At 45.5% G+C, this 27,402-nt stretch overlaps 2 protein-coding genes across 4 annotated transcripts; one reads left to right on the forward strand and one right to left on the reverse strand.

Moving 5' to 3' along the window:
* Positions 1-3,553, reverse strand: smyd4 (SET and MYND domain containing 4). Its single transcript, XM_058086119.2, has 10 exons — positions 3,144-3,553; positions 2,821-2,965; positions 2,654-2,743; positions 1,621-2,491; positions 1,333-1,542; positions 1,084-1,262; positions 669-810; positions 481-597; positions 267-390; positions 1-207 (listed from the first exon to the last, which is right to left on the reverse strand). The coding sequence occupies exons 1-10, from the start codon at positions 3,275-3,277 to the stop codon at positions 57-59; spliced, it is 2,163 nt and encodes a 720-aa protein (XP_057942102.2). The 5' UTR covers positions 3,278-3,553; the 3' UTR covers positions 1-56.
* LOC131137802 (replication protein A 70 kDa DNA-binding subunit-like) lies at positions 3,397-19,249 on the forward strand. 3 transcript variants are annotated; one of them, XM_058086122.2, is made up of 18 exons: positions 3,799-4,172; positions 4,252-4,299; positions 4,614-4,692; positions 4,985-5,090; positions 5,163-5,248; positions 5,326-5,415; positions 7,600-7,679; positions 7,755-7,837; positions 13,042-13,144; positions 13,219-13,287; positions 13,754-13,946; positions 14,014-14,150; positions 14,332-14,480; positions 15,200-15,329; positions 16,558-16,731; positions 16,861-16,968; positions 17,060-17,146; positions 19,069-19,249. In XM_058086122.2, exons 1-18 carry the CDS (start codon positions 4,122-4,124, stop codon positions 19,174-19,176), a joined length of 1,881 nt encoding a protein of 626 aa, XP_057942105.2. In that variant the 5' UTR covers positions 3,799-4,121; the 3' UTR covers positions 19,177-19,249. The 3 variants fall into 3 exon arrangements, with proteins under 3 accessions (XP_057942104.2, XP_057942105.2, XP_057942103.2); XM_058086121.2 differs by lacking the exon at positions 3,799-4,172 and adding an exon at positions 3,397-3,528 and having other exon boundaries at positions 7,600-7,837; XM_058086120.2 differs by having other exon boundaries at positions 3,803-4,172; positions 7,600-7,837.
* Positions 19,250-27,402: the final 8,153 nt, after the last annotated feature.

Raw genomic sequence — 27,402 nt, forward strand, 5'->3', positions numbered from 1 at the left:
TTTGAAACAATTTATTCTGTTTTATACACAAAGTAAGGACACACAGTTGTCACTGATCAAATGTTGAAATCCAACACAGAAGATGACTCGTGTAAACAGTCCTCCATAGCTTGGAGCTCCTGGACTTCAGGGGCCTGGGGGCCACAGTGCAGGGAGAGGAGGTGTCTGGCTTTGGGAATGATGGCGAGTGCGGACCTTCTGAATCCACTGCAAGTGAGATGATATGATGACGATATTTTCAAAAACATTCTACGAGGCCGACTCACCCATTGAAGTGCAGCTGAGCTAACTTGAAGAGTTGTCGAGCCATTTCAACGCTGTCCTCCCCAAACTGGGAGCCGATGGCGGTGGTGCTACGCTCCATGTGTGAAGCTGCACATCTCCACTGGCCTGCAGGAACAAGCGGAGATGGGTTCTTCATTCATCGACTAAAGTGCTCTTCTTCCTCTTGACCCCATTAAGACGTCATCAAATCCCCACCCATTGTGGCGTGCGCTCTGGCCATGGCGTCCGCAACCTCCCCCTGTAGAGGGTGTGTCTCTGCTAGCGTCCGGTCAGACCGGCGCCGCGTTCTTTCCAGCAGGACCAGGGCCTCACCTGACGGGAAGGCGAGATGAACATGAAGATACTCCTGAGAGAATCAAATGAGATTTCAGATGGGTGCTCACCTGGTCTCTGTCTCTCCATGAGGTCCACGGCCAACTCCAAGTCCTGCTGGACCTCCTGCGACCTCTGTCTCACCTCAGAGGATGACATCAGATAGCTGCAAGACGGGTGTGAGCATTTAAAGTGTCTTCCTGAGTCCTGCATCTGGGGATAGTTTGACAACACAGTTATCTCGTGGTTAGCACTGCTCTGCCTCACGGCAAGAAGGTTGTGGGTTTGAACCATGGGGGGTCCAGACTATTTCCACTGAGGGCCACATACTGAAAAATCGGCCCCAACGTTTGGTCTGTACTTCCTAGCTCAGCAGACAGATAGCAGATAAGACTCCAGTTGAGGGGGCAGGCTTGACAGTAAATAAATGAGACCCACTGCTCGAAGTGAATGGTCATTCGTCACGTGATTGACAGGTGGTCTCACCACAAGGGAAGCCTTGCATTCAGCACACAGCAGTCCAGATGTTCCACCTCCACATTGACCTTTTATGTCCTCTATCTGGTCCTCCATCTGCGTGCAGGCCTCACACTCGCACAGGAAGAAGTACTGCTCCTGCAGGAGGCGCCTGCGCTCCCCGGTAGTCATTCTACTGCTGCTAGGACCTGAGGACCAGAATAGCACCTCCATCATGTATTAAATCTGCTCCAGTTCTCGGCAAACATTTGTTCCTACCATAGCAGTGTGTGATCTCTTGTCCAGGAGACACACTTTGGGACGCTCTTACGGCGACAGCCACGCCGCTGCCGTTAGTCAGGGCATCTCCGATGCTGAACACCAGGCTGGTGTTGGGACGGCAGGAGTGGTTGAGGAGACTCAGTGTTGGGAATATGGCTGTGGCCATGCGTGCTTCCTGGCTGGATTGCACTAGAGCATCTGACGGACCTACCAGGGACAAAGGAAGTCCTTGGTGTGGTGTCACAAATGACTATGACTTGAATGATCCTCTTTAACAAGCCTCACCTTGGTCTTGGAGCGTGAGAACAGCCTGGCTGTTGCAGCGTAATTGCAGCAGGTGCCTGAACGCCACACTTCCCAACAGCTGCCACTGTGGGCTCAGATCCAGGTCTGCATCCTGATCTGGTTGTTCCGTCAGTGGTCCACAGAGATCCTTCGCTGAAGGCGGTGGTCCTGTCCTGCTGAGCTTCATACAGAGCGCCGCTATGGTCACCGCGCATAAGAAAAGCATGCTGGGACTCTGGTGGTTCAAGTGGTGCAACAGTTGGAACACGCTCATGTAGGACTGAGCGGAATATTCTGAGGGATGTGCGTTCTCTCGGGAGGACTCCATGACCACACGGATGGTCTTCACGCCAGCTTTCAGCGCTATTCTAAGAGCGAGCTGTGACATCACGCCCACCGCCATCAGATATTCCCCGAGTGGACACTCCCAGCGGTGGTGTTCCTCCCAGGCGAGCTTCTGACAGCCAGCAGAACAGTAGCGGCTGTAAGCGCACCCCACACATGGCACCGGATTTAATGTTTGCACCAAACACCTATGACAGCACCTGTACTCGGCCCCAAGCATGTCCCCCTTAGCTCCCTTTATGCTTGGAATGAGGACACAACTATAAGGCCTCTCTCTTAGGATCACCTCCCCGGCTGATATTCTCTTTGTAGCCACCAGGTGGCGACCTTTCTTCGGGCTGAAGTCAACAGCAGCTTGGGGACAAAGCCCTAATGTTAGAGTTCCGCTATCTGCTATGTGTGGAGCTCTGTGGGTGTCTGAGGAAGAGAGGTGTGTGAGGCACTGTGCGTGGCGCTTCTCCAGCTTTTGTAAAAGATGCGAAGGGTAGTTGTTCCTCTTTGCTTCCACAATGTCATCAAGAGCTTCCTGTAACAATGAGAGTGGAGCAGAATGTGAGTGAATTTGCAGTGTTTTGCTAGCCCATTTAGTAGCTAACCAGTTGAACTTGGATTAATATCACCCTCTGGTGATTGCAGCGATGGAGCTGGACATGTCAGCTGTCATAAAGGGGGGGAGACAACACTTTACCTGATAGTGCCGCAGGTGGTAGAGTGCTGCCGAGCGGTTGGCATAGCACAGAGACAGCTGCTCTGAACCTTGGGGGGCGAAGCATACGCCCTGTCATGGCAGGAGAGAGACGCACTTTATGTTTGATACACTTTCATCAATAGCAGACCATAGTGCCTGGAAGTCACCTGTGAGTAATGCAGGGCTGCATCTGTGTACTTCCTGCATTTGAAGCTAATGTTGCCTCTCTCCCTGCATCCGGCTGCCTCCCCTGTATCTTTGTGTCCATGGTGTCTTGCAGAGATGCTTTGTAGGCAGCACACGTCATCCTGTCTACAATCACAAACGACAAACTTTATTTGTATGTTACAACTGCACAGTGCATCTTTGTTCAATGCTACAAAAAAAGCTTATGCGTGGCTCACGTGAGATTTTATAGAGACATACAAATAAGTAATCTATAGTAATCTATAATAATAATCTGACCACCTTAGCATTAACATCAACTCACGTTGTCACACTTTGGGCGCTGGAAAAAATCTCTTCTATTTCACGTATGGACTTGAAATGTTCTTTAAATGCAGGTTCGAGTGCGGCCCATTTACGAGCAACGTGGTCTTGCCACGGCATACACGGAAGATCCATTCAGAAAAACTAACTTTAGTTTGGAGGTGCAAAGTTTAGAGGGTTATCGTCAGTCCAGTCTGCTGCCGTCACAGCAGTTTGCAGCCGCCATTGCTAGCTAAAACGTTCGTCTTATTTTGACAAGATTATACGTCATATCCGGTCCGTGTTGCATTAGACGAGCAGGGCATTTAAAAGGCAGCTTTTAAGTTCTTACAACATTCGTTTAACCAACAGACATGCGTGTCACACTCACACAAGGGGCCATTGAGGTAAGAATAAGCACGAACAAAGAACTATATCTTGACTTGGCGATGCGACTGCTACCAGTTACTGTTAGCTTGCATTTATACAACAAAGATTATGAATTGCCTTAGAATGTTTCATAAGATAGACAACGTTGTCAAAAGGATATAGGGCGCGCACACTTGAAAGAAAGCTGCCAAAAGGTTATAATATATAATATATATTGTAATATATCTATACCAGACCAGCAGTCGATGTCAATTCGTTAAAAAAAGCACTATAGCTGCTTGTCTGTCTATTAAATATGCTTGTTCACTATATATACGTCTTTATAAATTGACGTAGGTTAGTTAACGTGTTTTATACAGTAAACGTACACAGATGTGAACCCTGGTCCTCCATTGTTTTGGTTGCCTTGTCGCTACGCCGAACACTATCACGCATGCGCATGCCCCACGTTAGTTCCTGTTTACAAGAAGTTACAAGAATTAAAATTCAAATATACCTTTTTAAACTTCCACTTTGAGACATGCTTGCTTATATTTGGCTACAAATCGCTGTTTACGTGTTATTTCATTTAAACTATTAATGCATTATTTTCCTGACGCACGTTGGATGAATGGTATGCGTTTTGGCCACACCGGGAGACAAGGATTCGATTCTGCTCTTGGTATTTCAAGTTTGAGTGGACTGTTGATTCATTTTTAAAAAACGCTTTTCAAATAACTCTCATATTTGTTTTATTTCAGGCCCTGTTCAAAGATTCTCATGTTAAGGATCCAGTATTGCAGGTTTTGGTGAGTAAACCCTTAAAAGAATCATTACTTTCTTGGTGGTACAGATAGTCCTCGGTCTATGTTCGAGTTATGTTCCTATGACTGTGGTGTAAGTGTAAGTCGCAACCTAACAGCCGAGTCACTCACACTGAACACACATGAAGTAGCCTAATGACTATGTGTGTGACTATGTATCATTCCATGTATGTATCCTACCTACATAGCTGCTTCTATTTATTGTTGTATGGGAATGCGCTGTAACATTATTATAACACGAAGACCGCCTGTAATTTAGGATTTTTATTGATGCAATCATTCCCTGTCTCCCCTGCCAGAACCTCCGTGAGTACCCAAGTGCCCAAGGACCCCCCAAGTACCGTCTGAACCTGAGTGATGGTGTGCACATGCTGTCTAGTGAGTGTCCTAGAGTTTGCATTAATGTTAAGCATCATTAAGTGAGTTGTTTGTGTTTGTGGTCGGTTCTGAAATCTGCTGATGGTTCCGCATCAGAGCAGACCGTTTAGAAGCTGCCATCAAAAAACTGAATGATGATTACATTAGAATGGATCCTTTAGGGAGTTGGTTTCAAAGGAATGAAAGATGATTACATGAGGATGAACCCTTTAGGGAGTTGGTTTCAAAGGAATGAAAGACAGGTGAGGGGAGCGGGGATCCTGACTGTGTGTGTGTGTTTGTGTGTGTGTAGGCTTCTTGATGGTCAGCCAGTTAAACCACCTGGTGGAGTCTCAGAAGCTGACCCCAGGCTGCGTGTGTACGCTCAAGAAGATCACAGAGACGTATTTATCCAACAAGTGTGTGCACCTTCCACCAACTTGTTCTTGACCTGACAGCTTGCCATGAATGAACAGTGTGTTGTGTCGTAGGCGAGTGCTGATCTTGTTGGACTTGGAAGTGTTGCAGACTGCTGAGGAAACTGGAGGGAAGATTGGGAATCCCAGGCAGTTAAATGGTGTGAAGGACTCCCTCGTGAGCAAGAGGACATTTTGGGAAAGCAATAATATTCACACTGTTTGTTTGAACCGTCAGATAAAACCTCAGCGTCCGACATGAGTAGCTCAGTTGCAGAAGCCTCCGTGTCTGACGAAACACCTGGACCACCTGGAAACAGCAAGACAAGTAAGTCACCAGGGATGTTTTGTGCATTAAAGATACTAAAAGCAATCTAATGTAGGTCAGGCTAGCTAAACTATATCACAGCAAAACACCTTTGCTTTGTATTGTAGATGACAAAGCAAATTTAGCATAATAACAAATATGTATCTGATTAATGGGTATGCTGGAGCCTATCCCAGCTTTCTTTGAGCAAGAGGCGGGGTACACCCTGGACTGATCGCCAGCCAATCACAGGCCACATATAGACAAACAACCATTCACACTCATATTCATACCTATGATCAGTTTGGAGTCACCAATTAACCTAGCATGTTTTTGGGGAGAACATGCAAACTCCTCACAAAGATGGCCGAGGGTAGAATTGAACGGCCGAGGGTAGAATTGAACTCGGGTCTCCTAGCTGTGAGGCCTGCGTGCTAACCACTCGACACCACAGCCGGCCCTGATTAGTAATCTATGAAATTAATTATAGACTATGCTGAGGGACAATTAAAAAAAAACGAGCTGCATGCTTTGGACACCCCTGGTAAATTTCACAATGTGGAAAGCTTTCCTATTTGATAGTTTGACGGTTCTCGCTCTGGCCTGCAGAGGGCGCCATGGATCCGTTGCGAAAAAACACTGCAGCATGATTGACTTGCCTTTTCAGTATTTTCATCCTCGCAGCTTAATATTCAATTTGATCTCATGTATGTAACCTTAGACCAGATATGTTGTTTCTCAGTTTTCAGTCTTTTAACTCATCAACTTTACTGACAAACATAAACATACCGGCTGTTCTTCTGTCTAGCTCCATGTTTGTGTAGACATACTGTTTGTAGGCACTCCCATTCATTTGGATACAGCATCCAAACAGCACGCCGGGTGCATATTGTGTGTCTGCGTTCACGTGTTATGACTGGTGTTGCAGCTCCTCCACTTCACGGCTTCATGAATATTGCAAGGCCGTGTAGTGTAGTCGCAGATAGAACACGTCGACTCATTTGACTCAGCAAAGACGGGACGCCGCATTAAGTACTTCATCAGCCTTTTCCTCCTTAAAGCCTTTGATCCGTGTTACCGTGGCGACGCAGCCAGCCTGCTGCTCTCATTAATTGTTGCGTTGATGAAACGCTCATGAGCGTGGCCCTCCAGCATGAAACCTGCTGCTGGTGTGTTTTACTGCCGCTCCAAAACGCTTTCTAGTACTCGTATTAACAGCTGCTTCCATGAGGCGACACAAGCAATGCTGAAGGTCAAAAAAAAGCTCAAAATGGAAGTTTTTTTTTAAATTGCTCGTGAAATGGACTAATGCATCACAGCATGTGTTGGGAAGATTACTTATTTCCTGTCGCTGTTTACATGTTGAGGTCAGACTTTCATAACTTTGTTAGGCATGTCCAATATGAACTAAACCAGTACCAGGCCCGTTTTGGTTATTTTTCCATTACGCCGGTAATTGGTTGTTGGGGGGGTGTGTGGACTCTGTTGTGATCGGTTTCTTCCATCCAATATGGCCGCTCATCTCTGCCAAATAGAGGTGCTGCATCCCTCTCATCATGCCTGCTATGAGTCATTGCTGGTGGTAAACCAGCGAGGGAAGGTGCGTTCACAGCGGGGAAGCCAAGCGGGGGGGCCCGGTGGCCGCTGCCAAACATAAGAAGGTTGTTGGCTATTGTGTTGATTACATCACCACCACGCTCTGCCAAGAGATGGAAGACATGTCCACTTTGCAAAGTCAAGTTGTGAAGTTAATGAGCCACAAAAAACATTAACTTTACCAAACTCCAAAATAAAAACATAGCAGCAGTGGCGTCAGATTCGATATGTATATATAAATAGCTTATATATATTTTCGGTAGTGGTCTGAGGCGCTGATGTGTGTGTGGTCGTTAGTTGCTAGCTAATGTGTAGTATCGTAGTTGGATCTGTGTACAGTGTTAATAATAATGACAACGTCGCAGTAGCTTGGTTGTATATGTGTCACATTATGTAAATGGAGCATTGTTGGCGCTTTTTGGAGTCTCTCTCAGAAGGCTTTATAGGCAGAATTAGTATGTCATTACATGCAGTAATGAGATGCTTTTTTATCTGTTTTGATATCTTTCGAACGCACAGAAAAGAGAAAGAATGGGTTCACACATAAAAGTTACATTTTCCTTGAAGTGTTTATTCTTTAACGGCTGTCCCTTTTTCCTGTCCCCAAAGCTCATGGACAAGTACTCATGAGAAACTCACCTATGAAGCAGTCCCCCGTGAAGGCATCTGAGATGGCGGCTTCCATGCAGGTTTCTCCTACAAAGATATCACCTATAAAAGGATCCCCCATGCAGACAAGCCCCATGACACCATCCCCACTGAAGGAGTCCCCGATGAAGTCTTCCAAGCTCTCCCAGAGTCCGATGAATGTGATGCCAATAGAGAAACTCAACCCCTATGTGAGCAAGTAAGTTCCAGGGTGCATGAGTGTTCTGCTTTTCTTTTGACCACAGCTACAAAATAACCTAAAATGGAGCCTTTTTGTTGAAGAATGCGATTGAATTTAAGACGGAAATCACGTCAAAAACACAAATGTGGTGTCCGTGTTGATTTTGCTGTCGTATTGTGTCAACAATCTTGTCTTCCATGAGTGTAAAGGTAACAAACGTATTATCAAGCTGCTAAGAAGGATGCTGTGTGTGTACTGGTGGATTCTTGCAAGATGCGTGCCATATTGTCCGGACACCCGAGGCGTACATTTTTCGAGTAAATTTTGAATGTTAACCAAAAAACACTCTTAACTGGGGCGTACGCAAACCAAGGTTTGAGATAACAAGACCGCATGTATTTGTATACGTGCATGTGCTTGCATATGCTGCTAGTTACAATGTGGGTGTGGGTTGTGCTTGTGCATGCCTTTGTGTACATTATCTTTGTATTTGTGTGTGCTAAATTTGCATGGAAATGAAAGGCAGATGCCACCAGTTAGCTTGGATTTTGTTATTTTTCTCGCTGGGGATGAGGCCCACTCCATTTCTTCCTTCCTCCCCCCAGGCGTCCATTTCACTGCTGTATTTCCCCATCAATTTGCTTATCATTTGATGAGGCCCGAGTGGTCCTGTTGCTATTAAATCCAGCAGAGAGAGACAAGCTCTTGAGTGGACTTAATAGGCAGTAGAACGGATAGTGACGATGACTCACTGCGTGGAGGGCGTGGCCATCGGGTGTTCATTGGAAACACAGCCAGTCAAACAGATGAGGGAGGGGGTTGCAGACGATCCTGTGCTCTGTCCAGGGACCACGGTCTCTGGAAATGGCACAGATCAGTGGTCCCTACCACTAGGGCCGCTGAAGACACTGGTCCTTGTGCTCTATGAAGCGTCTAGTGTTTTCTCTCTTTTCCGGACTGTTGGATAGATGGGTAGTGTAAAAGATCATAATCCCTGGTCTCTATAGTACACCATATCATCATTATTACTGATTATGGAGGTCAAGGACAAGCTTCCTTCTGGTTGTTTGTCTATATGTGCCCTGCCTTTGGCTGGCAACCAGTTCAGGGTGTACTCTCGCCCAGTGTCAGCTGGGATAGGCTCCAGCATACCGCCCCCCAACCCTAATGTGGATAAGCGGTATAGAAAACGGATGGATGGAAATTGAATACATTGTCTGAATTTATTTGCAACTGGTTAAAATATTACACCATTGAAGTTTAAAAGCTTGTCACATTACCCTCAGTACGACATCTTCATCTTGGAACTAATGTCTTGGAACTAAAGTTGGAACACACCGCTGCTACACTGACATGATGTCTATATTTGGGATGCTGTAATCCGATCACTGGGTTGGCCTTACTAAGGCAATGAGGTCATTCAGTTGTTGGACATAGTAGGGCTAAATAAACATTTATTCATGTCAAATATTTGAGATATGACACACATTACATACATTGGTCTAGCTGTTTCAATAAAGTGATTCGACTCTTGCATCTGGGGCGGATTTGGCCCCCGGGCCTGAGTTTGACATGTAATCAACAGCACTGGTTCCCAAACTTTTTACAGTCACGTACCCCTGCAGACATTTGACATGAAGCCATCTGCCCCCAAGCCTGCACACTTCACAAACATAAACCTTATTATGTTAATTCATTTATTTGATAGCAATTCCGGGTGCAAAATGTATATTTTGCATGGTGACATTGGGATAAAGTTTGAGCACTGATAAATAGATTAGTTATGCCACATGATGTTGACATTCTTCCCTTTCAATCCATTTCATCTGAATTTACCTAATTTAAGCTTCACCTTTTTTGTCCACTCAGGACGGCTATGGTTCAAGTCTTCATATTCATTTCTTAGCAAATAGAAGGGGAAAGTTGACCAATCACAATAAAGCAGTATCTGTCCAAAGGTTTGTTTAACATTGATGTCTTTTAGAAGTAAAATATTTTGTAACATTGTCTTATTGTTGTTGTGGCAACAAGTGGTTGCCTTTGTAAATACGACCTACTTTGGGCTGCATGTGCATGTGTGGGTGTGTTTGTGTCATTTACAAGTGCCGCTCCGTGAAATGAAATTGAATCTTTAAGATGCACAAAGTAATCATTCAGACTTAGTTGTTGATATGACGCACACAGAGCAAGGAACAACTTGGCGCTCTGTGTCTTTCCTGCTGCGGTCTCCTCGCACTGTGAGGTGTTCAAGTGCACTTGTAATTTTATTCATGTAACCCCTATGGCACTTGATGCACCCATTGGGGATATGCGAACTCTCTAAAGTAACAACATTGTGGTGGTTTTCCCATTCCCACTGTCCCAACATGTCTTCAACATCTTCAACATCTGTCCCCTGCTATTCCTGCACCCGCTGTCTGTCTGCCCCATCCAGCATGATGAAAACAGGCCATGTATTGTTTATAAATACCACCAATACATAGATTAGATTTTATATAGCGCTTCAGAATGAAGCTCATTCACTCCTCAGTCACACATCGGTGGTGGTAAACTACATATAGAGCCACAGCTGCCCTGGGGTAGTCTAATGGAAACATGGCTGCCAATGGCCTCTCCGACATTGTGGGCAGTGTGGGCAGCACTTGAGGCAAGGTGGGTGAAGTGTCTTGCCCAAGGAGACAGCGATACGCCCACTCATGACCCACTGCCATCCAAGTACAAACAGTACAAAATTCTTTCCCTAGAAATAAGAGTTCCAGCTAAAATGAAAGGAAAGGTATACAAAACTGCGGTGAGATCAGCCATGTTGTTTGGTCTAGAGACAGTGCCACTGAGGAAAAGACAGGAAGCAAAACTTGAGGTAGCAAAGATGAGGATGCTGAGGTTCTGATTGGGAGTGACCAGGATGGATAGGATCAGAACGAATCCATCAGCGGGACATTACATGTTAGAGGCCTTGGAGATAAAGTCTTTTAGGCCACACTGAGATGGTTGGGACATGTCCAGAGGACAGATAGTGAATATATTGGTAGAAGGATGCTGCCAGGTAGGAGGCGTAGCGGAAGACCAAAGAGGACGTTTATGGATGCAGTCAAGGAGGACATGAGGGTAGTTGGTGTGAGTGAGACAAATGCAGAAGACAAGGTTGGATGGAGGAGATTGATTTGCTGAAGAAGCAGCAATGCAGCGCAGTGTTGTGTGTCATTAGCACACCCTAGTGGTAGTGACCACTGTCATGACCACTTCAGCGCTCTAGTGGTAGGGACCACCGGTCCGTGCCAGAGGTCGTGGTTACCTGGACAGACCACAGAATCGTCTCCAACCCTTGCTGACAGACACGGCGCCCTCACTTCACTAGCTGTTTGTTAGTTACCAGCAAGCAGAGCTGATAATTGGCTCCTGTCCGGCTGCTGCTTTTCTGATGGCAGATTTAATTGCGTGGGACGTTGGGGCATGAATATCTGTCGGAGCGCAATTATCGTCGCCGTCACGGAGGTGGGTGTCAATCGTCTGGCTGTTGTTTAAAAACAGAAGCAGCTGCACATTTGTGATACAAGCCGGATTTGGCAGATTTACAGCATACCTCGTCGAGTCTTTGAAAAGAAACTCCTTCTTCTTCTTGGCCTAACTTTAAACAGACAGGAAAGTCCTTCATGGTGATACCTTGGGATTTGCTCTGTTACCCAGATGTGATTCACTTTGGTGACTGATGTGAGCAGTCGGGGTGCTCATTAGCTAAAAAGAATGTCTTCCTTTAAGTCATTGTGTCGACTGGCACACAGCGACGACCCCACATTGACACAAACCTGTTTTTAACATCTTTTTTTACAGGAATGCCATTCTCTGACACACTTGGTACATTCTACACATATTGTGTAAATCCTCATGAATGCATATTTTCATGTTAGGGCTGTTTAGAACTAGTGCGTTAATGGCGGTTACTAAGTTTGATTTAATTACATAAACAAAGTTTACCTAGCCATGACAACAGACAGTGTAGCTCCCCATAGAGTTATGTTTTGTTCCACTGTCTGGAAACCATGAACACACCAGGTTGAGCGCTTGTGCGTACGGCATTGACAACTCCAGTATGTTTACTGATATTCTTCTAGCTACATTTGCTGATATTCTTTTGGCATGGTTGCATATTATTATTATAATTATTGGGCGGTATCCAAGTTCAGGGATTGGATCGGAAGTGGAAATGTACACAAACAGCGTAGCGCTCTGTATTGACTGTATGATGTGCGGATCGATACTGAAACATTGATACTTCTGATACCAGCTCTTCATGCATCAGAATATGGATCGATACATCTCGTCTGAATTGCAAATATAGTTTTCATCCTTGAAGTAGTTCTTAATAGTCATTTATTTTAATGGTTTTATAAATTTTAGTTTTTATGTAACGGGGTTATATTGTAAATCACCCCACTAGCTTAATATGCGGTACTTTTTTCATTAGTAAATGTTATATTCCTAATGCTATGATATGAATACTTTTTAAAATTTACCACACATACGGTGAATTTACACAAAGTATCTTTACCACCGATGCCAACCTGAATCCGTATTGGATCGGAAACGATATCAGTGGGACTGCACATCACTATTTATTCAGATTTCCCAAAAGTGTAAATATCTCCAATACATATTTTTGGAATGTCAGATGAAACCTTGGAATGAGAGAGAAACACACAGGGAGAACATGCAAACTTCCAGATGCCCAAACGGAGATATGAACCTGCTAACATGCTAACCGCTAGCAACACAAATACCATTGTTATTATTATTATTCATTCATTCATTTTCTACCGCTTTTCCTCACAAGGGTCGCAGGGGTGCTGGAGCCTATCCCAGCTGTCTTTGGGCGAGAGACGGGGTACACCCTGGACTGGTGGCCAGCCAATCACAGGGCTCATATAGACAAACAACCATTCACACTCACATTCATACTTATGGACAATTTGGAGTGGCCAATTAACCTAGCATGTTTTTGGAATGTGGGAGGAAACCGGAGAAAACCCACGCATGCACGGGGAGAACATGCAAACTCCACACAGAGATGGCCGAGGGTGGAATCGCACTCGGGTCTCCTCACTGTGAGGTCTGCGCGCTAACCACTCGACCGCCGTGCCACCCCCATTGTTGTTATTATTATAATTAAATGTACTTTATAGGTGATAGAATGCTCTGTAGTGATGCCACTGTTTGTGTTGCAGTTGGACCATCAGAGCCAGAGTCACCAGCAAGTCCAACATCCGCCAGTGGAGTAACTCCAGAGGGGAGGGGAAGGTCTTCTCCTTTGAGACTGTGGATGAGAGTGTGAGTAGAAAACGCACTCTCACCCCACACAGCGCATTTTCACACCTTCACATGTTGCCTTCAATGTCATGCAGGGAGAAATCAAGATTACGGCCTTCAACAAGGAAGTGGACAAGTTTTTCTCTCTGGTGGAGCAAAACAAGGTGAGCAGATTGTGAGCTGCCTCGGAGACAGTTTGTGCTGGCAAATTGAGCTTTTTTTTAAGGGAGGTGATTTCACTGACGAGCATGAACAAAACAACATCTTTAGCTTAGCAGATGAGGGGTGAACATGCCCCCCCCCAGTCTACATGATCAGTTTCTGCTGATTCAGGCCAAACAATAATTGCTTAGTTGACTGCACTGACATTGACAGTGTCACTTCTCGGTGACACTGGCACGCCATCGCGGTAAACAAGGCCACGGGACATGCACACGATAGGTCTTGATGTGTTGCGTGAGAGGAGGCGCTTACTGATGGAAAGGCAAGGTCGGTCCTTATGTCTCACATTAGGATTGTGGATGACGGGCAAAATTGCAAAACAAAGGTGAAGTTTTCCTTCAAAGGTGGATCCAAGGTTTGTGGCATGTGACAAATAACGTACTGTACTTTTCCAATGCAATGGCACAGGTCTTCTTGATCTCCAAGGGCACTCTGAAGGTGGCCAACAAACAGTTCAACTCCCTGAACAACAAGTACGAGTTGACACTCAACTCCAACTCTCACATCGTGCCCTGCCAGGACAGCCGGGGTGTGCCCACCATGCACTACGACTTTGTGGCCATCTCACAGCTGGCGGACATCGAAACAGACACCTTCGTTGGTGAGGAGCGCTCTGTTTTCTAACGAGTGTGCTAATTGTTGGCTATTGACACGTGTGTCGCCTGTAGATGTGATAGGCGTGTGCGAGGAGGTGGGGGACGTGTCCGTCATCAACACCAAGGCCGGCAAGCAGGTCCAAAAGAGGGTGCTCATGCTGACTGACTCCAGTGGAAAGATGGTTGCGCTCACACTGTGGGGAGATGAGGTAATGGCCGCCATATTGCTTTAGTTGTGTTGGCAGGTGTGCGATATCATTCTGGGAGCTGTTGTTAAAATTTCGGCTTCCATCATTAGTGACATGCAAGGGTCTAAATATTAAGGACAGCTCGCAGCAAACCAGATAATTGTGTGGTTTATCCTCCATTGCATTCTTCTTCTGTCTTCAGGCTCAGAATTTTGACACGTCCCCTCACCCCGTGGTGGCCATCAAAGGAGCGCGCTTGACGGACTTTGGCGGCCGCTCGCTCTCAGCACTCTTTAGCTCCACACTCATGGTCAACCCTGATCTCCCGGAGGCCTTTAAATTGAGAGCCTGGTGAGCGTGCACCAACGCCAGCATCCTTTGAATCATCTTGCCAAAGAAGATGCAGTTTAATAGTCCAAAGATGGCCGCCTCACACTGTGCATATCTGCATGTGCGTGCACGTGCGCGCACACAGCAGCCCCGATGCGCACTTGTCAGAATGTTGGTGGCGTACATGCCTCCTCCTCCTCCTCCTCCTTCTTCTCTGTCCCTGTGGGATCATCAACAGGATGGAAGGCTGATATTTGTGGATGCTGGCTTGGAAGAATGTGTGTGTGTGTGTGTGTGTGTTTGCACAGCCAGATGGGACACATCTACATGGAGCTTATTAGCCTCCCTGGTGCATGGATCTGAAAGTATGACTCACGCCTTCATCAAGGCTGCTCCCAAGTACGCATGTGGTGAATTCAGAATAGTTCATTGTTTATTTGGGGGCACCATGGTCCACATACACACAGCATCACTGGATCACACCTTTTCCTTAGGTGTGTGTCACTACAGCATTTTTAATAACCTCATCAGTAGCTCCTGTAAAGAGGCAGAGCTTTGTGGGATTGCTTTGCAATGATGCTCTCCACATTGTTTCTCCATCAAAGAATGAAAGTGGAAGTACATCACGAGTCAATGTTTACACAAAAGCTAAGCAGTTTTATTAAAAGCGATGTACATGCATTATGGTGTACCCTTGTAATGATGTAAATAAAGGTGCTACGTGTTCTCTGCACGCACAGGTACAACCAGATGGGTCACTCCCTTCAAAGTCAGTCCTTGACAGTCCCCAAGTTCATGGGTGATGATGTCAGGACCAACTGGAAGTCCCTCAGCGACATCAAGACGGAACAACTGGGGCACACTGAGAAGGTGAGGTGCACACACACACACACACACACACACACACACACACACACCTGCTCCAAGATGCTTGTGGTATCCGGTGTCAAAGGTGCCAATTAAGTATCTCCTGACGCTTTCATAGTTTTAAAGCGACCTGTGGTCCCGCTCACATGCTTCTCAGGAAAGAACCCTGTAGTTTTAAGTTGTCATCTTGCAATATGGCCCCCTCCCACCAGCTGTAACAGCCACCCCACCCCCCCCACCCCGTCCCCTAAAGTGCTAGTTGTCTGAAAAATGTGATGAGGCAGGCGGAAACATGTCGCTGGACTGCTTGATGGAGGCAGAGGGTTCTTGCTAACGGGTAAAGTCTCCTAATTAAGAAAAAGTTCCTTACTAAGTGTTTTGCGGGTGGGGGGGGGGGGCATCTTGTCTCGTTACGAGGCAGTGACTCAATGGTCGCTGACGGGGGGGAAGTGTCACATAGAGTTTGACAGACAGGAACTGCGGAGGTCACCAAGACAGCTGCAGCCATCTTAGGCCAACATGTGCTGGAGGTCCATGTTAGCTGTAGACAGTGGTACTGATCCAGGTTCATGATTCAGCTTTTGTTACTGTAGAGCAGGGGAACCTTTCTTCAGCAAACAGAAAAACTGAAGGCTGTGGGGATGGTCATTTGTACTTGCTGAAGGCAATCCAATGTTGGTCAAAAATGGCCCCCGGACTGCACTTTGGACACCCTTGTTCTAGTGAAAGGAACTTCCCCTGCATACTATTTAGTGGGACTGTATAATGAAAATACTGAATGTGTGTGTACATGTGTGTGTACATGTGTGTGTACATGTGCGTGTACATGTGCTGGCTTGAGACAGTTCATCTGCCGCGTGTGAGGCTGGCATTAATATTCATGGGAAACCAGTGGGAAGAGACAACTGGTCTCCCTCTGCCGAATTATTATTTGTTGACTTGTTAGGGGCTGATTGGTCGACTGGTTGTGTCGCTAATTGAGGTTTAATGACATTCCCTGCCCACCATGCACACTCGCGTTCACACGCAAGGGAGGTTTAACAGATGAGACTCCAGTTTGCATATGACCTTGCATGCTTATCGCGTGTGTGTGTGTTTATGTGAGAGAAGCATTAGCTGCTAGCAGCTGGGCACGCTTTTTTGGCAACATTTCATCCAAATTTTTATTTCATTATTTCTTCTGTCGCTGAGCTTTATTGTAGAACAAGTTTGTGTTCTGACTGGACTACAGGCGGACTACTTCAGCTGCGTGGCCACGGTTCTGTACATGCGCAAAGAGAACTGTCTGTACCAGGCCTGTCCCACCACCTCCTGCAACAAGAAGGTCGTGGACCAGAACGGCCGGTACTACTGTGAGAAGTGTAACCAGGACTTCCCCAACTTTAAATACAGATTTATTCTCAATGTGAGTACGAAGCTGAACATACAATGCTGGAAACAATTCATAGAAAAGAATGGAAATAATCTGTTCCAGGGTCAAAGTGCGGTTCCATTGTCAACTTGCAGTTAAAGGGCGGTCATGTGATGTGTTCAGGTCAACTTAGCAGACTTTGGGGAAAACCAGTGGGTGACGTGCTTCCAGGAGACAGCTGAAGCCTTGGTCGGTCACAGCGCTGAAGCTCTGGGACATATGAAAGACACAGTGAGACACACACACACACACACACACACATTGTGTTTAAAGTAGTCTATTCACCTTTTAACTGTTCTGTTATATTTTGTGTTGTTTTTAGGATGAGGATGCTTTCAATCAAGTGTTCCAGAAAGTCAACCACACAACACACGTCTTTAAGAACCGAATCAAACTGGAGACGTACAATGTGAGTCATGCCAGCCACTCATAATCAATGTGGTAATCCCTCGTTTATCACCATTAATTTATTCCACAGCCAACCGTGAACAGGGTGGAAAAGGGGACCCATTAGGCTTTTTAACTTTTCTGACCTATAAATGTAGTTAGAATGTTGTATTTTTGTGTTAAACCATGCCAAAGTTTCAGGTAATGAGGTTTGTGCATTTGGAATTGAGCTCTGAAAGAAGTTTGGGATGGCTAAAAACGCTCGGTTTCAAAAGGCGTGGTAAAACTGCCCCTTTGTGATGTCATAGAGGGGTGGACTTTCTTATATGGTTCATAGTTAGGAAGCACTTTGAGTGGGTGTGCCCGGAGGCGGGCCGTGGGTGGAATGAAACAAAACAGACTAAGGAAATACAGCTGCCGATTCTGGAAAATCTAAAGTTTTCTGTGTGGGTTATTGTGTGGAGCTGCTCATTAGGAGACCACGACTCAATACAAAAGGTGGAAAAAATGAGCATAATAGGTCCCCTTTAACATATTCAACAAATGATGTCCAAAACATGTTTTACCTGCTTTCAGTATGTACATTATCCTTGACAACATCTCTCTTAACCAATCTGCTATATGAGGTCTTGTGTCTTTTTCCACAAAAGTAGAGAAGTAGGCTCCACCAGGGCAACAACAAAAAAATACAGGATTCATTATAAAGTCCTCACTTTTACACTTGTCAGAGAAAATAAGGTGTCACATGTGCGTCACAGTAAATGTATTTTGGTGCTAGTAGGAGAGCAGAGTGGGCGGTGGACAGGAAGTGACTTTGGGTATTCAGAGGTGAGTTTTAGCTTGTTGTGGGTTATGGCCGCCACATTAGCCTGTGTTAATATTGCGATTATGACTATGATGGTGTACAGTCGTCATTCATAATAACACGGTTCAATTATCGCTCCATCACTCTTTTTTTGCAGTTGTTAAAAAAATAATAAATTGCCTCCGTTTGTGATTGATCATGGCATATGATTAGTCAAAAAATATTGATAGGCTACTCGGCGTCAGTAATGTTCCACTATTGAGACATAACATTGGAAATTGAGTCTGACATGATACAATGAAAAGAAGTTATCCTCCCATTCTGTGTGGAAGTGGTAGGTTTTTGGCTTCTTTGTTCTTCCTCCCACTCCTTTGTAAACCATTTAAGTTTAGAATACCATAAATTGGAGGCTAGTTAGCTCGCTAGCTTGCTAATGGCCAAAGCCATGGCTGCCTCTTGTGTACCTGCACTGATCACGGAGCCTCTGACTACAGGGGTTGTTATTTGTTGTCTCCAGGGATCTAATAACTGTAAACATTGTATTTAGAAATACATAAATATGTGTTCTATGCCCTAACTGTTCAATGTATTAATATCGAATCCTACTTCGTGGAACTTCGCTTATCACGGTCGGGTCTAGCACCAATTGACCGTGATGAACGAGCGATGACTGTATTGTGCTCCTACTTGGTGCTCTGCATCACCTATTGGTTTCTGCTGCAGGGACATATTATGCTAAGATATTCCAATTAGCATCGTCATGACGACAGACTGGTCATGTATGTGCAATAGCAAAACAAAAATCTTAATTATTGAGCATTTAGCTTGTGTCTGTCTCAGCCTAATTAGCCTGCCCATTATTTGCATGCTAATTAGCTACCAGCGGCTGATTCTCGCCGTCTGAGCGGAAAGGCCGAGAGCGCGCTTGAGTCCTGACCCCGGGATGGCTCCTCGGGAACATGACGCATGCAAGATGCTCATTTTCTGCGGCAGAACGCTGATTTAATGAACACGGCTTTGTGTTTCATCGACACTCATGTGACAAAAGGCTGGAATATCCAGCTGATAGCTGCGTCTAGTATTTTGCTAGCTGCCCGAGTGTCAGACTGGACTCACTGTCTTCGGCTGTCACTCTTCAGGATGAAAGTCGAGTGAAGGTGACGGTTCTGGAGGTCCATCCGGTGGACCACAAGCAGTACAGCAGGAGGCTGCTTGCCAACATCCGCACGCTGTCCCGGAGGACCTGAGCACAGCGCTCCATCCAAACATCCCACATCAGAACTACACTACGCTTTTATTTTGGCTGGTCCATATTTCCCCCAGAACATCAACATCAAGACATCACCATTTTATTCTTGACATCTTTAAACTTTTAGATTTTAGATTTAGCTTTTGATGATGAGGAATGACTCACTTTCTCTGTGTTCATTTGAAAAGAGAAGGAATATGTATGCGTGGGATATGCGCGTGTTTTAATGTTATTTGTAGAGGCTTTTCTAAGGGCTCAGTCCGGGGGGGGGGGGGGCTGGGGATTTTGAGTGTTAATATAAACCAGGAGTGTTAATATAAACCAGAAAAAAAGGATTAAAGCAGTCCTTCAGACACTTGTGTACTTTTGTTGCTATTTTTGAGCTTGCTGTTGTATTTCCACTAACCCCTTTGACAGGAACATGAAGTCGATTAACATGATGGAACAAGGACGCCACGTGTGTTCCCAGCGAGGAGGAGGCACAGCTCTAATTTATGTTGACAGGACATCCAGCACCAGTACCACCTGCTTGCACTGAGCTTTGACAGCTGATCTCTTCATCCAGGTGACACATCCACACTGACATGCTTTGACCCTCGTTCATGTTACAGTACAGGTTAACTGTACTGTACTCCAATGGTGTGAAAGGATGCTCCCGTCCTGCTCTTATTTTTTGTCATACTTAAATGTTTTCAAATCCATTTTCTACCGCTTATGTCGCCAGCGTGCTGGAGCCTATCCCAGCTGTCTTCGGGTGAGAGGCGGGGTACACCCTGGACTGGTCGCCAGCCAATCACAGGGCACATATAGACAAACAACCATTCACACTCACATTCATACCTATGGACAATTTGGAGTGGCTAATTAACCTAGCATGTTTTTGGAATGGGCGGCACGGCAGTCGAGTGGTTAGCGCGCAGACCTCACAGCTAGGAGACCAGGGATCAATTCCCACCCTCGGCCATCTCTGTGTGGAGTTTGCATGTTCTCCCCGTGCACATGTGGGTTTTCTCCGGGTACTCCGGTTTCCTCCCACATTCCAAAAACATGCTAGGTTAATTGGTGACTCCAAATTGTCCATAGGTATGAATGTGAGTGTGAATGGTTGTTTGTCTATATGTGCCCTGTGATTGGCTGTACCCCGCCTCTCGCCTGAAGACAGCTGGGATAGGCTCCAGCACCCCCGCGACCCTCGTGAGGAAAAAGCGGTAGAAAATGAATGAATTGATGTTTTTGGAATGTGGGAGGAAACCGGAGTACCCGGAGAAAACCCACGCACGCAAGGGGGAATGCCTGACGGGGAATCGAACTAGCTGTGTGGCCTACGTTCTAACCACTCTTTACCGTGCATCCCTGTTTTCAAATCATCAAACTAATTTAAATAGGTTTTGGAAAATCCAAACCTACATGGCCCTGTGTGGCATTTATCTGATGATCTGAAACATTTGAACAAGTAAGAAATCAGGAAGGGGTCAAACACTTTTACACTGTTGTCTTTTACACTTTCTTGAGGCCTCTGATTGGCTGAAATGGTCTCCCCAGTTAGCACCACCTGTTGCTTTGTCATGCACGGCAGCATGCTAATAGATGTTTTTATGTGGTTCCACTGGTGAGGGGAAACGTGTTTAAAAAAAACAATGTGTGATTGGACACTGATAAATTAGCAGTCTGGACTTGAATCACATGCATCAAAACCGTACCGTCGTGTCCTGCACATCGTGATGTCTGAGCTCGTTATTGATGTTTTTCATTTTGAGGACAAAACCTCCACTGTGGCCTTCACTCCTCCTCGGCTAGAAGAACATTTGGCCTCGGGTCGTGAGCGCATGCTGGGATTATCTCTGCTCTGTGTGCAAACACCAAGGCCAGCATTCTGTGTGTGTGCGTGTGTGCGTGCGCGTGTGTACGCACCGACAGCCTTGACGGAGGACTGCAAGATCCTCTCCCAGTCGGAGCGGCGGTCCTGCGGGTGTCCATGTTGATGTTGCATGCTGCTGTTGGCTCGCAACTTTCCCAGGTGGGCTCAGGGGTTCCAGCGAGGTGCACACTGGAGTATTACATCAGGCATCACAGAATGTTGAGCCTCGATGCCACATCATCAGCATGTGGTCATGTAAGGCAGTGAATGAACACGCTAACTACTCATTATCTTGATGACCATTAGAAGCGTTACATGTTTGCACAGCGGTGCACACTGGAGGCTCGCATTAGCATGTAGAATATGTGCATATCTATTCTTTCTTTTGCATTCATGTGTTGGTCTGGAGGATTATTGGAACAGCATGTCCACATACTAACACGTCCAGTTCAGTGAATGTACTAATCTGCTTCTTAGCATTCATGTGTAGACAAACAACTAACGCAACAAAAGACTTTTTATATGTGTGATTTTCCACCTGCGTGACCTGCTCTCACTCACACGGTCAAGTGCCTGTTGCCATGACAACACGTCACACAGGATGGGTGGTGACTTTGGCCTCCCAACGCCTTTGTAGATGTTCCTTGTCCACTAAAAATGACGCTTGCAGGCGCCCTGATCCAACTCAGTGCACTCGCTGAGTGCACTCAAGACAGTAAGCAGGGCTTGTGCACTAAGCCGAGAAGAGACATAACCAACTAACGTTTTGGTTATGTGTTAGCTGGGATAGAATCATCCATCCACTTTCTCAGCCGCTTATCCTCAATAGGGTCAAGGGGGTATGCTGGAGCCTATCCCAGCTGTTTTTGGGGCGAGAGGCGGTGTACACCCTGGACTGGTGGCCAGCCAATCACAGGGCACATATAGACAAACAACCATTCACACTCACATTCATACCTATGGACAATTTGGAGTGGCCAATTAACCTAACACGCATGGTTTTGAGATGCAGACTCAACTGGAGATGACTGTGTGGCCAGCATGCTAACCACTCGTCTGTCGTGCGGCCATATTAGAAACAACATCCAATGAATTAGGTTGTGGAAAAAGTTATGTTATGACAATATTGTCCAAATTCTACAGGAGTAAAGTCATAATTACAATGAGAAAATTTACAGGACAGCTGAATATTTGTAAAAATTAAACAAACAGCAACTGCCTTCGTCTTTGTCTTAACTTGAGCTGGAGTCAAAGGTCAGCAACAAGCTACACCTAGAGAATTTTCAAGACAGAAAAGTGTTGTTTTTCCACGTGACTCAGCCTTAACAAAACCTCGCACTCCCACTGGCAGCAAGGTGGCGCTCTTCCAGCAGCACCGCTCAAAAGGAGGTGGAAGGAGAGGAGGTGCGAGCGTGGAGAGGGATGGAAAAAACAAAGTGTCAAAATGTTCTTTTTCCTTCGTCGAGCTGTTACATCATTCCAACATCGGCCTTTTGTGGCGCGGTGGCACATACGAGAGCGCGTGATCACACGTTGTGAGTCATCTATCGCACGCCATCCTCCTTTTGTTTTCTGTCTTCAGTCTTTATAACTTCCTGGCTCTGTTGTGTCCGTATAAGTACTCTTGGATAGTAGGAAATGTTCCAATTGGAGTTTATGAGGCCAACCTGCCAAACAACAAACATGGCCGACATGGTTTGTTTTTGTTTGTGCACGTGGATGTGTGTCTCACACACGCACAATTTTGTTCCTTGTTCGGAATGAACAGTTGTGGTCAGAGGTCTGGCATTTCCAACTTTCTCCTATCGTGCAGTACTGTAGCTGGAGCAAGGAGTAGAGAGGGAAGCAGCTGATTGTCGCTTTGTTAGGATTTGGAAGTTTGATCCATTATGGAGTGTCAGTGGCGCTTATCTCATTTCTACTTTGGCGCTGAAGTCACAGTCATTTCATGCGATGTGTTGCCCAGCAGCATTACATAACACTGCTGATGTGCACGTGGGCGTGTGTGTGTGTGTAGTGTATATTTGAAGAACAGTTGAGCCTTTGTCAGTATCCCATGCTGGCTACAGAGATGAGAAAAACAAACCACAAGCCTTTATTATTGTTGTTCTGACCTCTGAGGCTGTCCAAGATGGCCGCACGGTGGCCTTTGCGGTGCCTGAAATGGAATACTGTGTTCCCTCGCTATATCGAGGTTCATGTTTTTTTAAATGCAATTTTGCATATTTCTTTCTAAACAGCTGCATGAATGTGTTCTGCATCGTTGTGGTGTATTACAGCGATATAGCAGTGCTGTTTTGTCTGCTATTGTATTTACTACTACCACTAGGGGGTCTTATACATTCATGCAAGAGTGGGCGATGTCATATCGATGGTAATGTTGGTATCACTATTGATTGATACAGATGTAAGAGTGATACTTAAGACTTCAGTTGGTTTCCTGCCCATGAAAATCCATGCTACTTGAAGAAAGAATTTGTCAGAATTCATTCAAATCTTTAAAAAGTATCGGTTTCGGTATAAATATCGGCGGTACTGGCCCCGTATTTACTTGGTATCGGATCGATATCAAATCTAGCGGTATCACACACCACTACCCCTCAACTCTCAGTAGGACACAAGAGTATAGAGCCACAGCCGTCCTGATTGGCTAAGGGAGAACACACCCATTGTGTTGGCCATTCTGATTGTAGACCAATCAATCTTTGTGCACCACTGCCATGTGTCCGGTTTGCTTATGGAGTGCTGCAAATTCATCTTCGGTTCATAGAGGACTACAAGGAGAAGTCAAATATTAAATATGAGCCATATGTTTTAACAAGGATACAAAAACGCAATCAATTTTTCCCGTTAGAAATAATGTAAATCAAATTCTTGTGTTCCAAAACCCCCAAAATATTAACACGTTATATTAGTATTAACATATTTTATAGTATAGCCATTATAGTTTTACATTCAGAAAACACTTTTTTATCATTCAAAAACTGGGGGATATCATTTTAGAAGCCACCATCCACCATTACATGCCTGGACTTTACTTTTCAGAGAGGTTGTTTACCTAACAAATATGCACATTAGCACTCAATAAGGTCATCAAATCTTACCTTTGTGCATTCCCACATAGTATCAGCATTTGGAATACAGTATCGTGGTTGTAGTAGTACTGTGTGGTGTGGGACAAAGTTAGAAAGTGCGTTCAAGTACTGTCAAATAAAGTGGGGCAAAGCGCCGCTCACATTAAACATGCAAAAACTGTGGGATTTCTAGCTGTATATTATCTTTTCAATCAAATAACGGCCCATATTTCCAAAAGTGACATCCTGTTACATCGTAGTTGCGTATCAAATAATTTACCACAAAGACCTTTACATCCCTACACATTATTGATAATATCGTCTGCAATTAAATGTGATTAATCCGGTGTTAACTATGGCCAGAGATGCGATTAAAAGTTCTGACTTTTTCAAACTTGCGCGTCGCCCAGCTTCAAGGTGCAACACTTTTTTTTTTAGCCCCCGCCCCACCCCCCCTTCAGTTATTTGGCCAAGATGGCGACTATTGAGCGTGCTAAGTGTCCATCACTCACCATTGGATGGTGTCAGTACGCAAGTGCACCAGCTGGGACACGGCACTGGAGTACACAACAACTAGAAAGTGTAGGGAACATCAGGAAGCGCCCTGCTGGAGTTTGATTGGCAGGTGGCAAGGATGCTTAGCGAAGGAGGAGGTTTGTGGATGAGGAGGAGAATGTGAATGATGAGCTTGTGGCAGCCAGGGAGGGAGGGGCTGACATGTGGAGACAGTTGCTAAGGAGACTAAAGTAAGACACAAGGATGGAGAGGGACAAGAAGGCGGGCCAAAAATGAACATCCTGTCAAGGCGCCGTCTTCGCACATCATTCCTGACTTTTTCATCCTTCGTGAGGGGACGCCATCTTGAAACACTTGTCTTTGGGGAAAGTTCCATCTTGTATTTCGTCACACAGTGATGTTAGGACACAAGCGAGGAGCTGAGACGCAGCCATGCTTGGTCCTTGAGTACCACAGCATCAACCTCATGGAGTCAAGCAAGGATGCTACGGGATGTGCTCAGACAGGAAAGATGAGAGGAGCTTTTCAAAAGACGCTTTGTCGTCTCTTGGCGTCGTCATCCACGATGCCCACACTCAAGTCGTTGTTCTTGCTCCGGCCCGCTTTCCCGCCTCACGCGGCATCACTTTCATTAACAAGACGACTTTAATTGAAAGCATTAACCGGAATATTCCACACCCCTCCTGAGGACTGCTCCATTTTCTCCTTCACATACACACACAAGTACAGCGAGTGTCTGATCAAATCTGTTAAATGAGATGGTGATTATTAGGAATGCTGTCCTTGTTGCCTCTTAAAGTGTTTCTTTAATGAGGTCCTGAATCTGCTTGTGTGGAATGAGCTTGTCTGAAGCTGCAAGACTAACAATTTCACCCCAACCCCTTGTGGTCAACACTTTTAATAGCCCTTTGATTTACGCTACATCATTTAACAGCCCCGCTATAGTGGCTCACGTGTCTAATACCGATACCAATACCGATCACATACATGCAGTGGAAATGCTTAACCGCTACTACTAAACCGTCCTGGAGATGCTGAGGCAGATTTGCATCAATTTGTCTTTTGCAGTATTTTCTCTATAGGATACCACGATGACTAAATCTCTGCTTTTTGCTAAAATTATATTCCACGCCTACCAGCGAATGGCGAAAATCTCGGGATAATTGAGACACCCGGTAAAATGTCTATTATTAATGGATGGCTCACTCCTCACTCTTCCAAACCTGTTAGATTGACATTGACATGTTTTTGGTTTTTGGATATGCCGATTTTGGATCAACATTTGCAGTATTTGTTTTTCAGGCCACATAGAGACTCTAGGCCAGGCGTATCCCAAGCGTCATTTTTACATTCATTCATCCATTTTATATGCTGCTTATCTTCACGCTTATCCCCGCTGTCTTCAGGCGAGAGGCGGACTGGTCGCCGGCCAATCACAGGGCACATATAGACAAACAACCATTCACACTCACATTCATACCTATGGACAATTTGGAGTCGCTAATTAACCTAGCATGTTTTTGGAATGTGGAGGAGAAAACCCACGCATGCACGGGGAGAACATGCAAACTCCACACAGAGATGGCCAAGCGGACTATGTGGCCCTAAACCCCTGCTGTTCTCGAGCACTCTGCAGTTTTTAGGAATCTGCTGCAAAAATGCTGATCTTCGATATGACAAGAGCATACTCCAAAGATCCTCAGATACAGTACAGACGGCGTTTTGCAGGGATACATTTAAGACCAACTGCGAGTAATTGATACACCCATAAAATTGTCTGTTTCCTCCTCCAGCTCCTCCTGCTTGCATGACGTTGACGTTTTCCTACGATTTTCACATAAACATTTGCAATAAAGATCCCTTATTATGGAAGTTATTCGATTCAATTCAGCTATCCAGTTTCTAATACAGCTTGGCCTCACTAGCATTACAGTTATGCTGGAGCCTATCCCAGCTGTCTTCAGGCACGAGGCGCGTCCACCCTCGCTCCAGAACCTTCTCTCTTTAATTGGCGATGGAATCGAACAAGCTAAAGGATAAATATGCCTCACACACATTTAAAGCATAACGCTTAAGTATCAGGTGTTTTGGATGTGATGTTCTTTGGATCCAAGATGGCGTCCCGATGAGGTGAGCCAGGTCACAAAGCGTCAGCTACTAAATAATCGAAAAGGATGACAGCTGCAAGAGACTTTTAATGCACTCAGAGCAGCGCTGCGCTTACAAATAATACATTGGACTCCATTAGTGGAGAGATGCTACGCGTTCTTTATTTTTCCCCTTGGAGGGATGGGGGGGGGGGGGGGGACGTCAACTCAGTTAAGTTTTTTTTTAGGGGTGTTTTTGTTCCACCAAAAGAAACTCCTAATGAATGAAGATGAAGCTCTAATTCCAACATGGATGCCCTCCGTTTGCTAGTTGGCTCTGCTTCACTTCCCTGTCACCAAGCATCAACACACACTCCCATGCACACACACACTGTACGCAGGATGCTAACATTCAGGCTACCTCTTTGACCTGACACCTCCCTCACCGCTAACACGCCGTGACACGTCTATGTCTGTGCTGCATATTTCATGTGAAAGTGAAAGTAGGACACCAAAGAGGCCAAAATACTTCCTGGTAGAACATGGCCGTGTTTTTCTCCTGTGTACCTCCTTTCTTTTTTTTTTTTTTTTTTATTTGTTATTTTCTCTCTTTGGCTTATCATCCCGCCTCAGGTCTCATTTGGTACACACACACACACACACACACACACACACAGCAGGACACAATG

Source organism: Doryrhamphus excisus, linkage group LG21 (genome assembly GCF_037039965.1).
Source record: "Doryrhamphus excisus strain RoL-2023G ecotype Guam linkage group LG21, RoL_Dexc_Guam_v1.1, whole genome shotgun sequence".
In the NCBI taxonomy this organism is placed as follows: Eukaryota; Metazoa; Chordata; class Actinopteri; order Syngnathiformes; family Syngnathidae; genus Doryrhamphus; species Doryrhamphus excisus.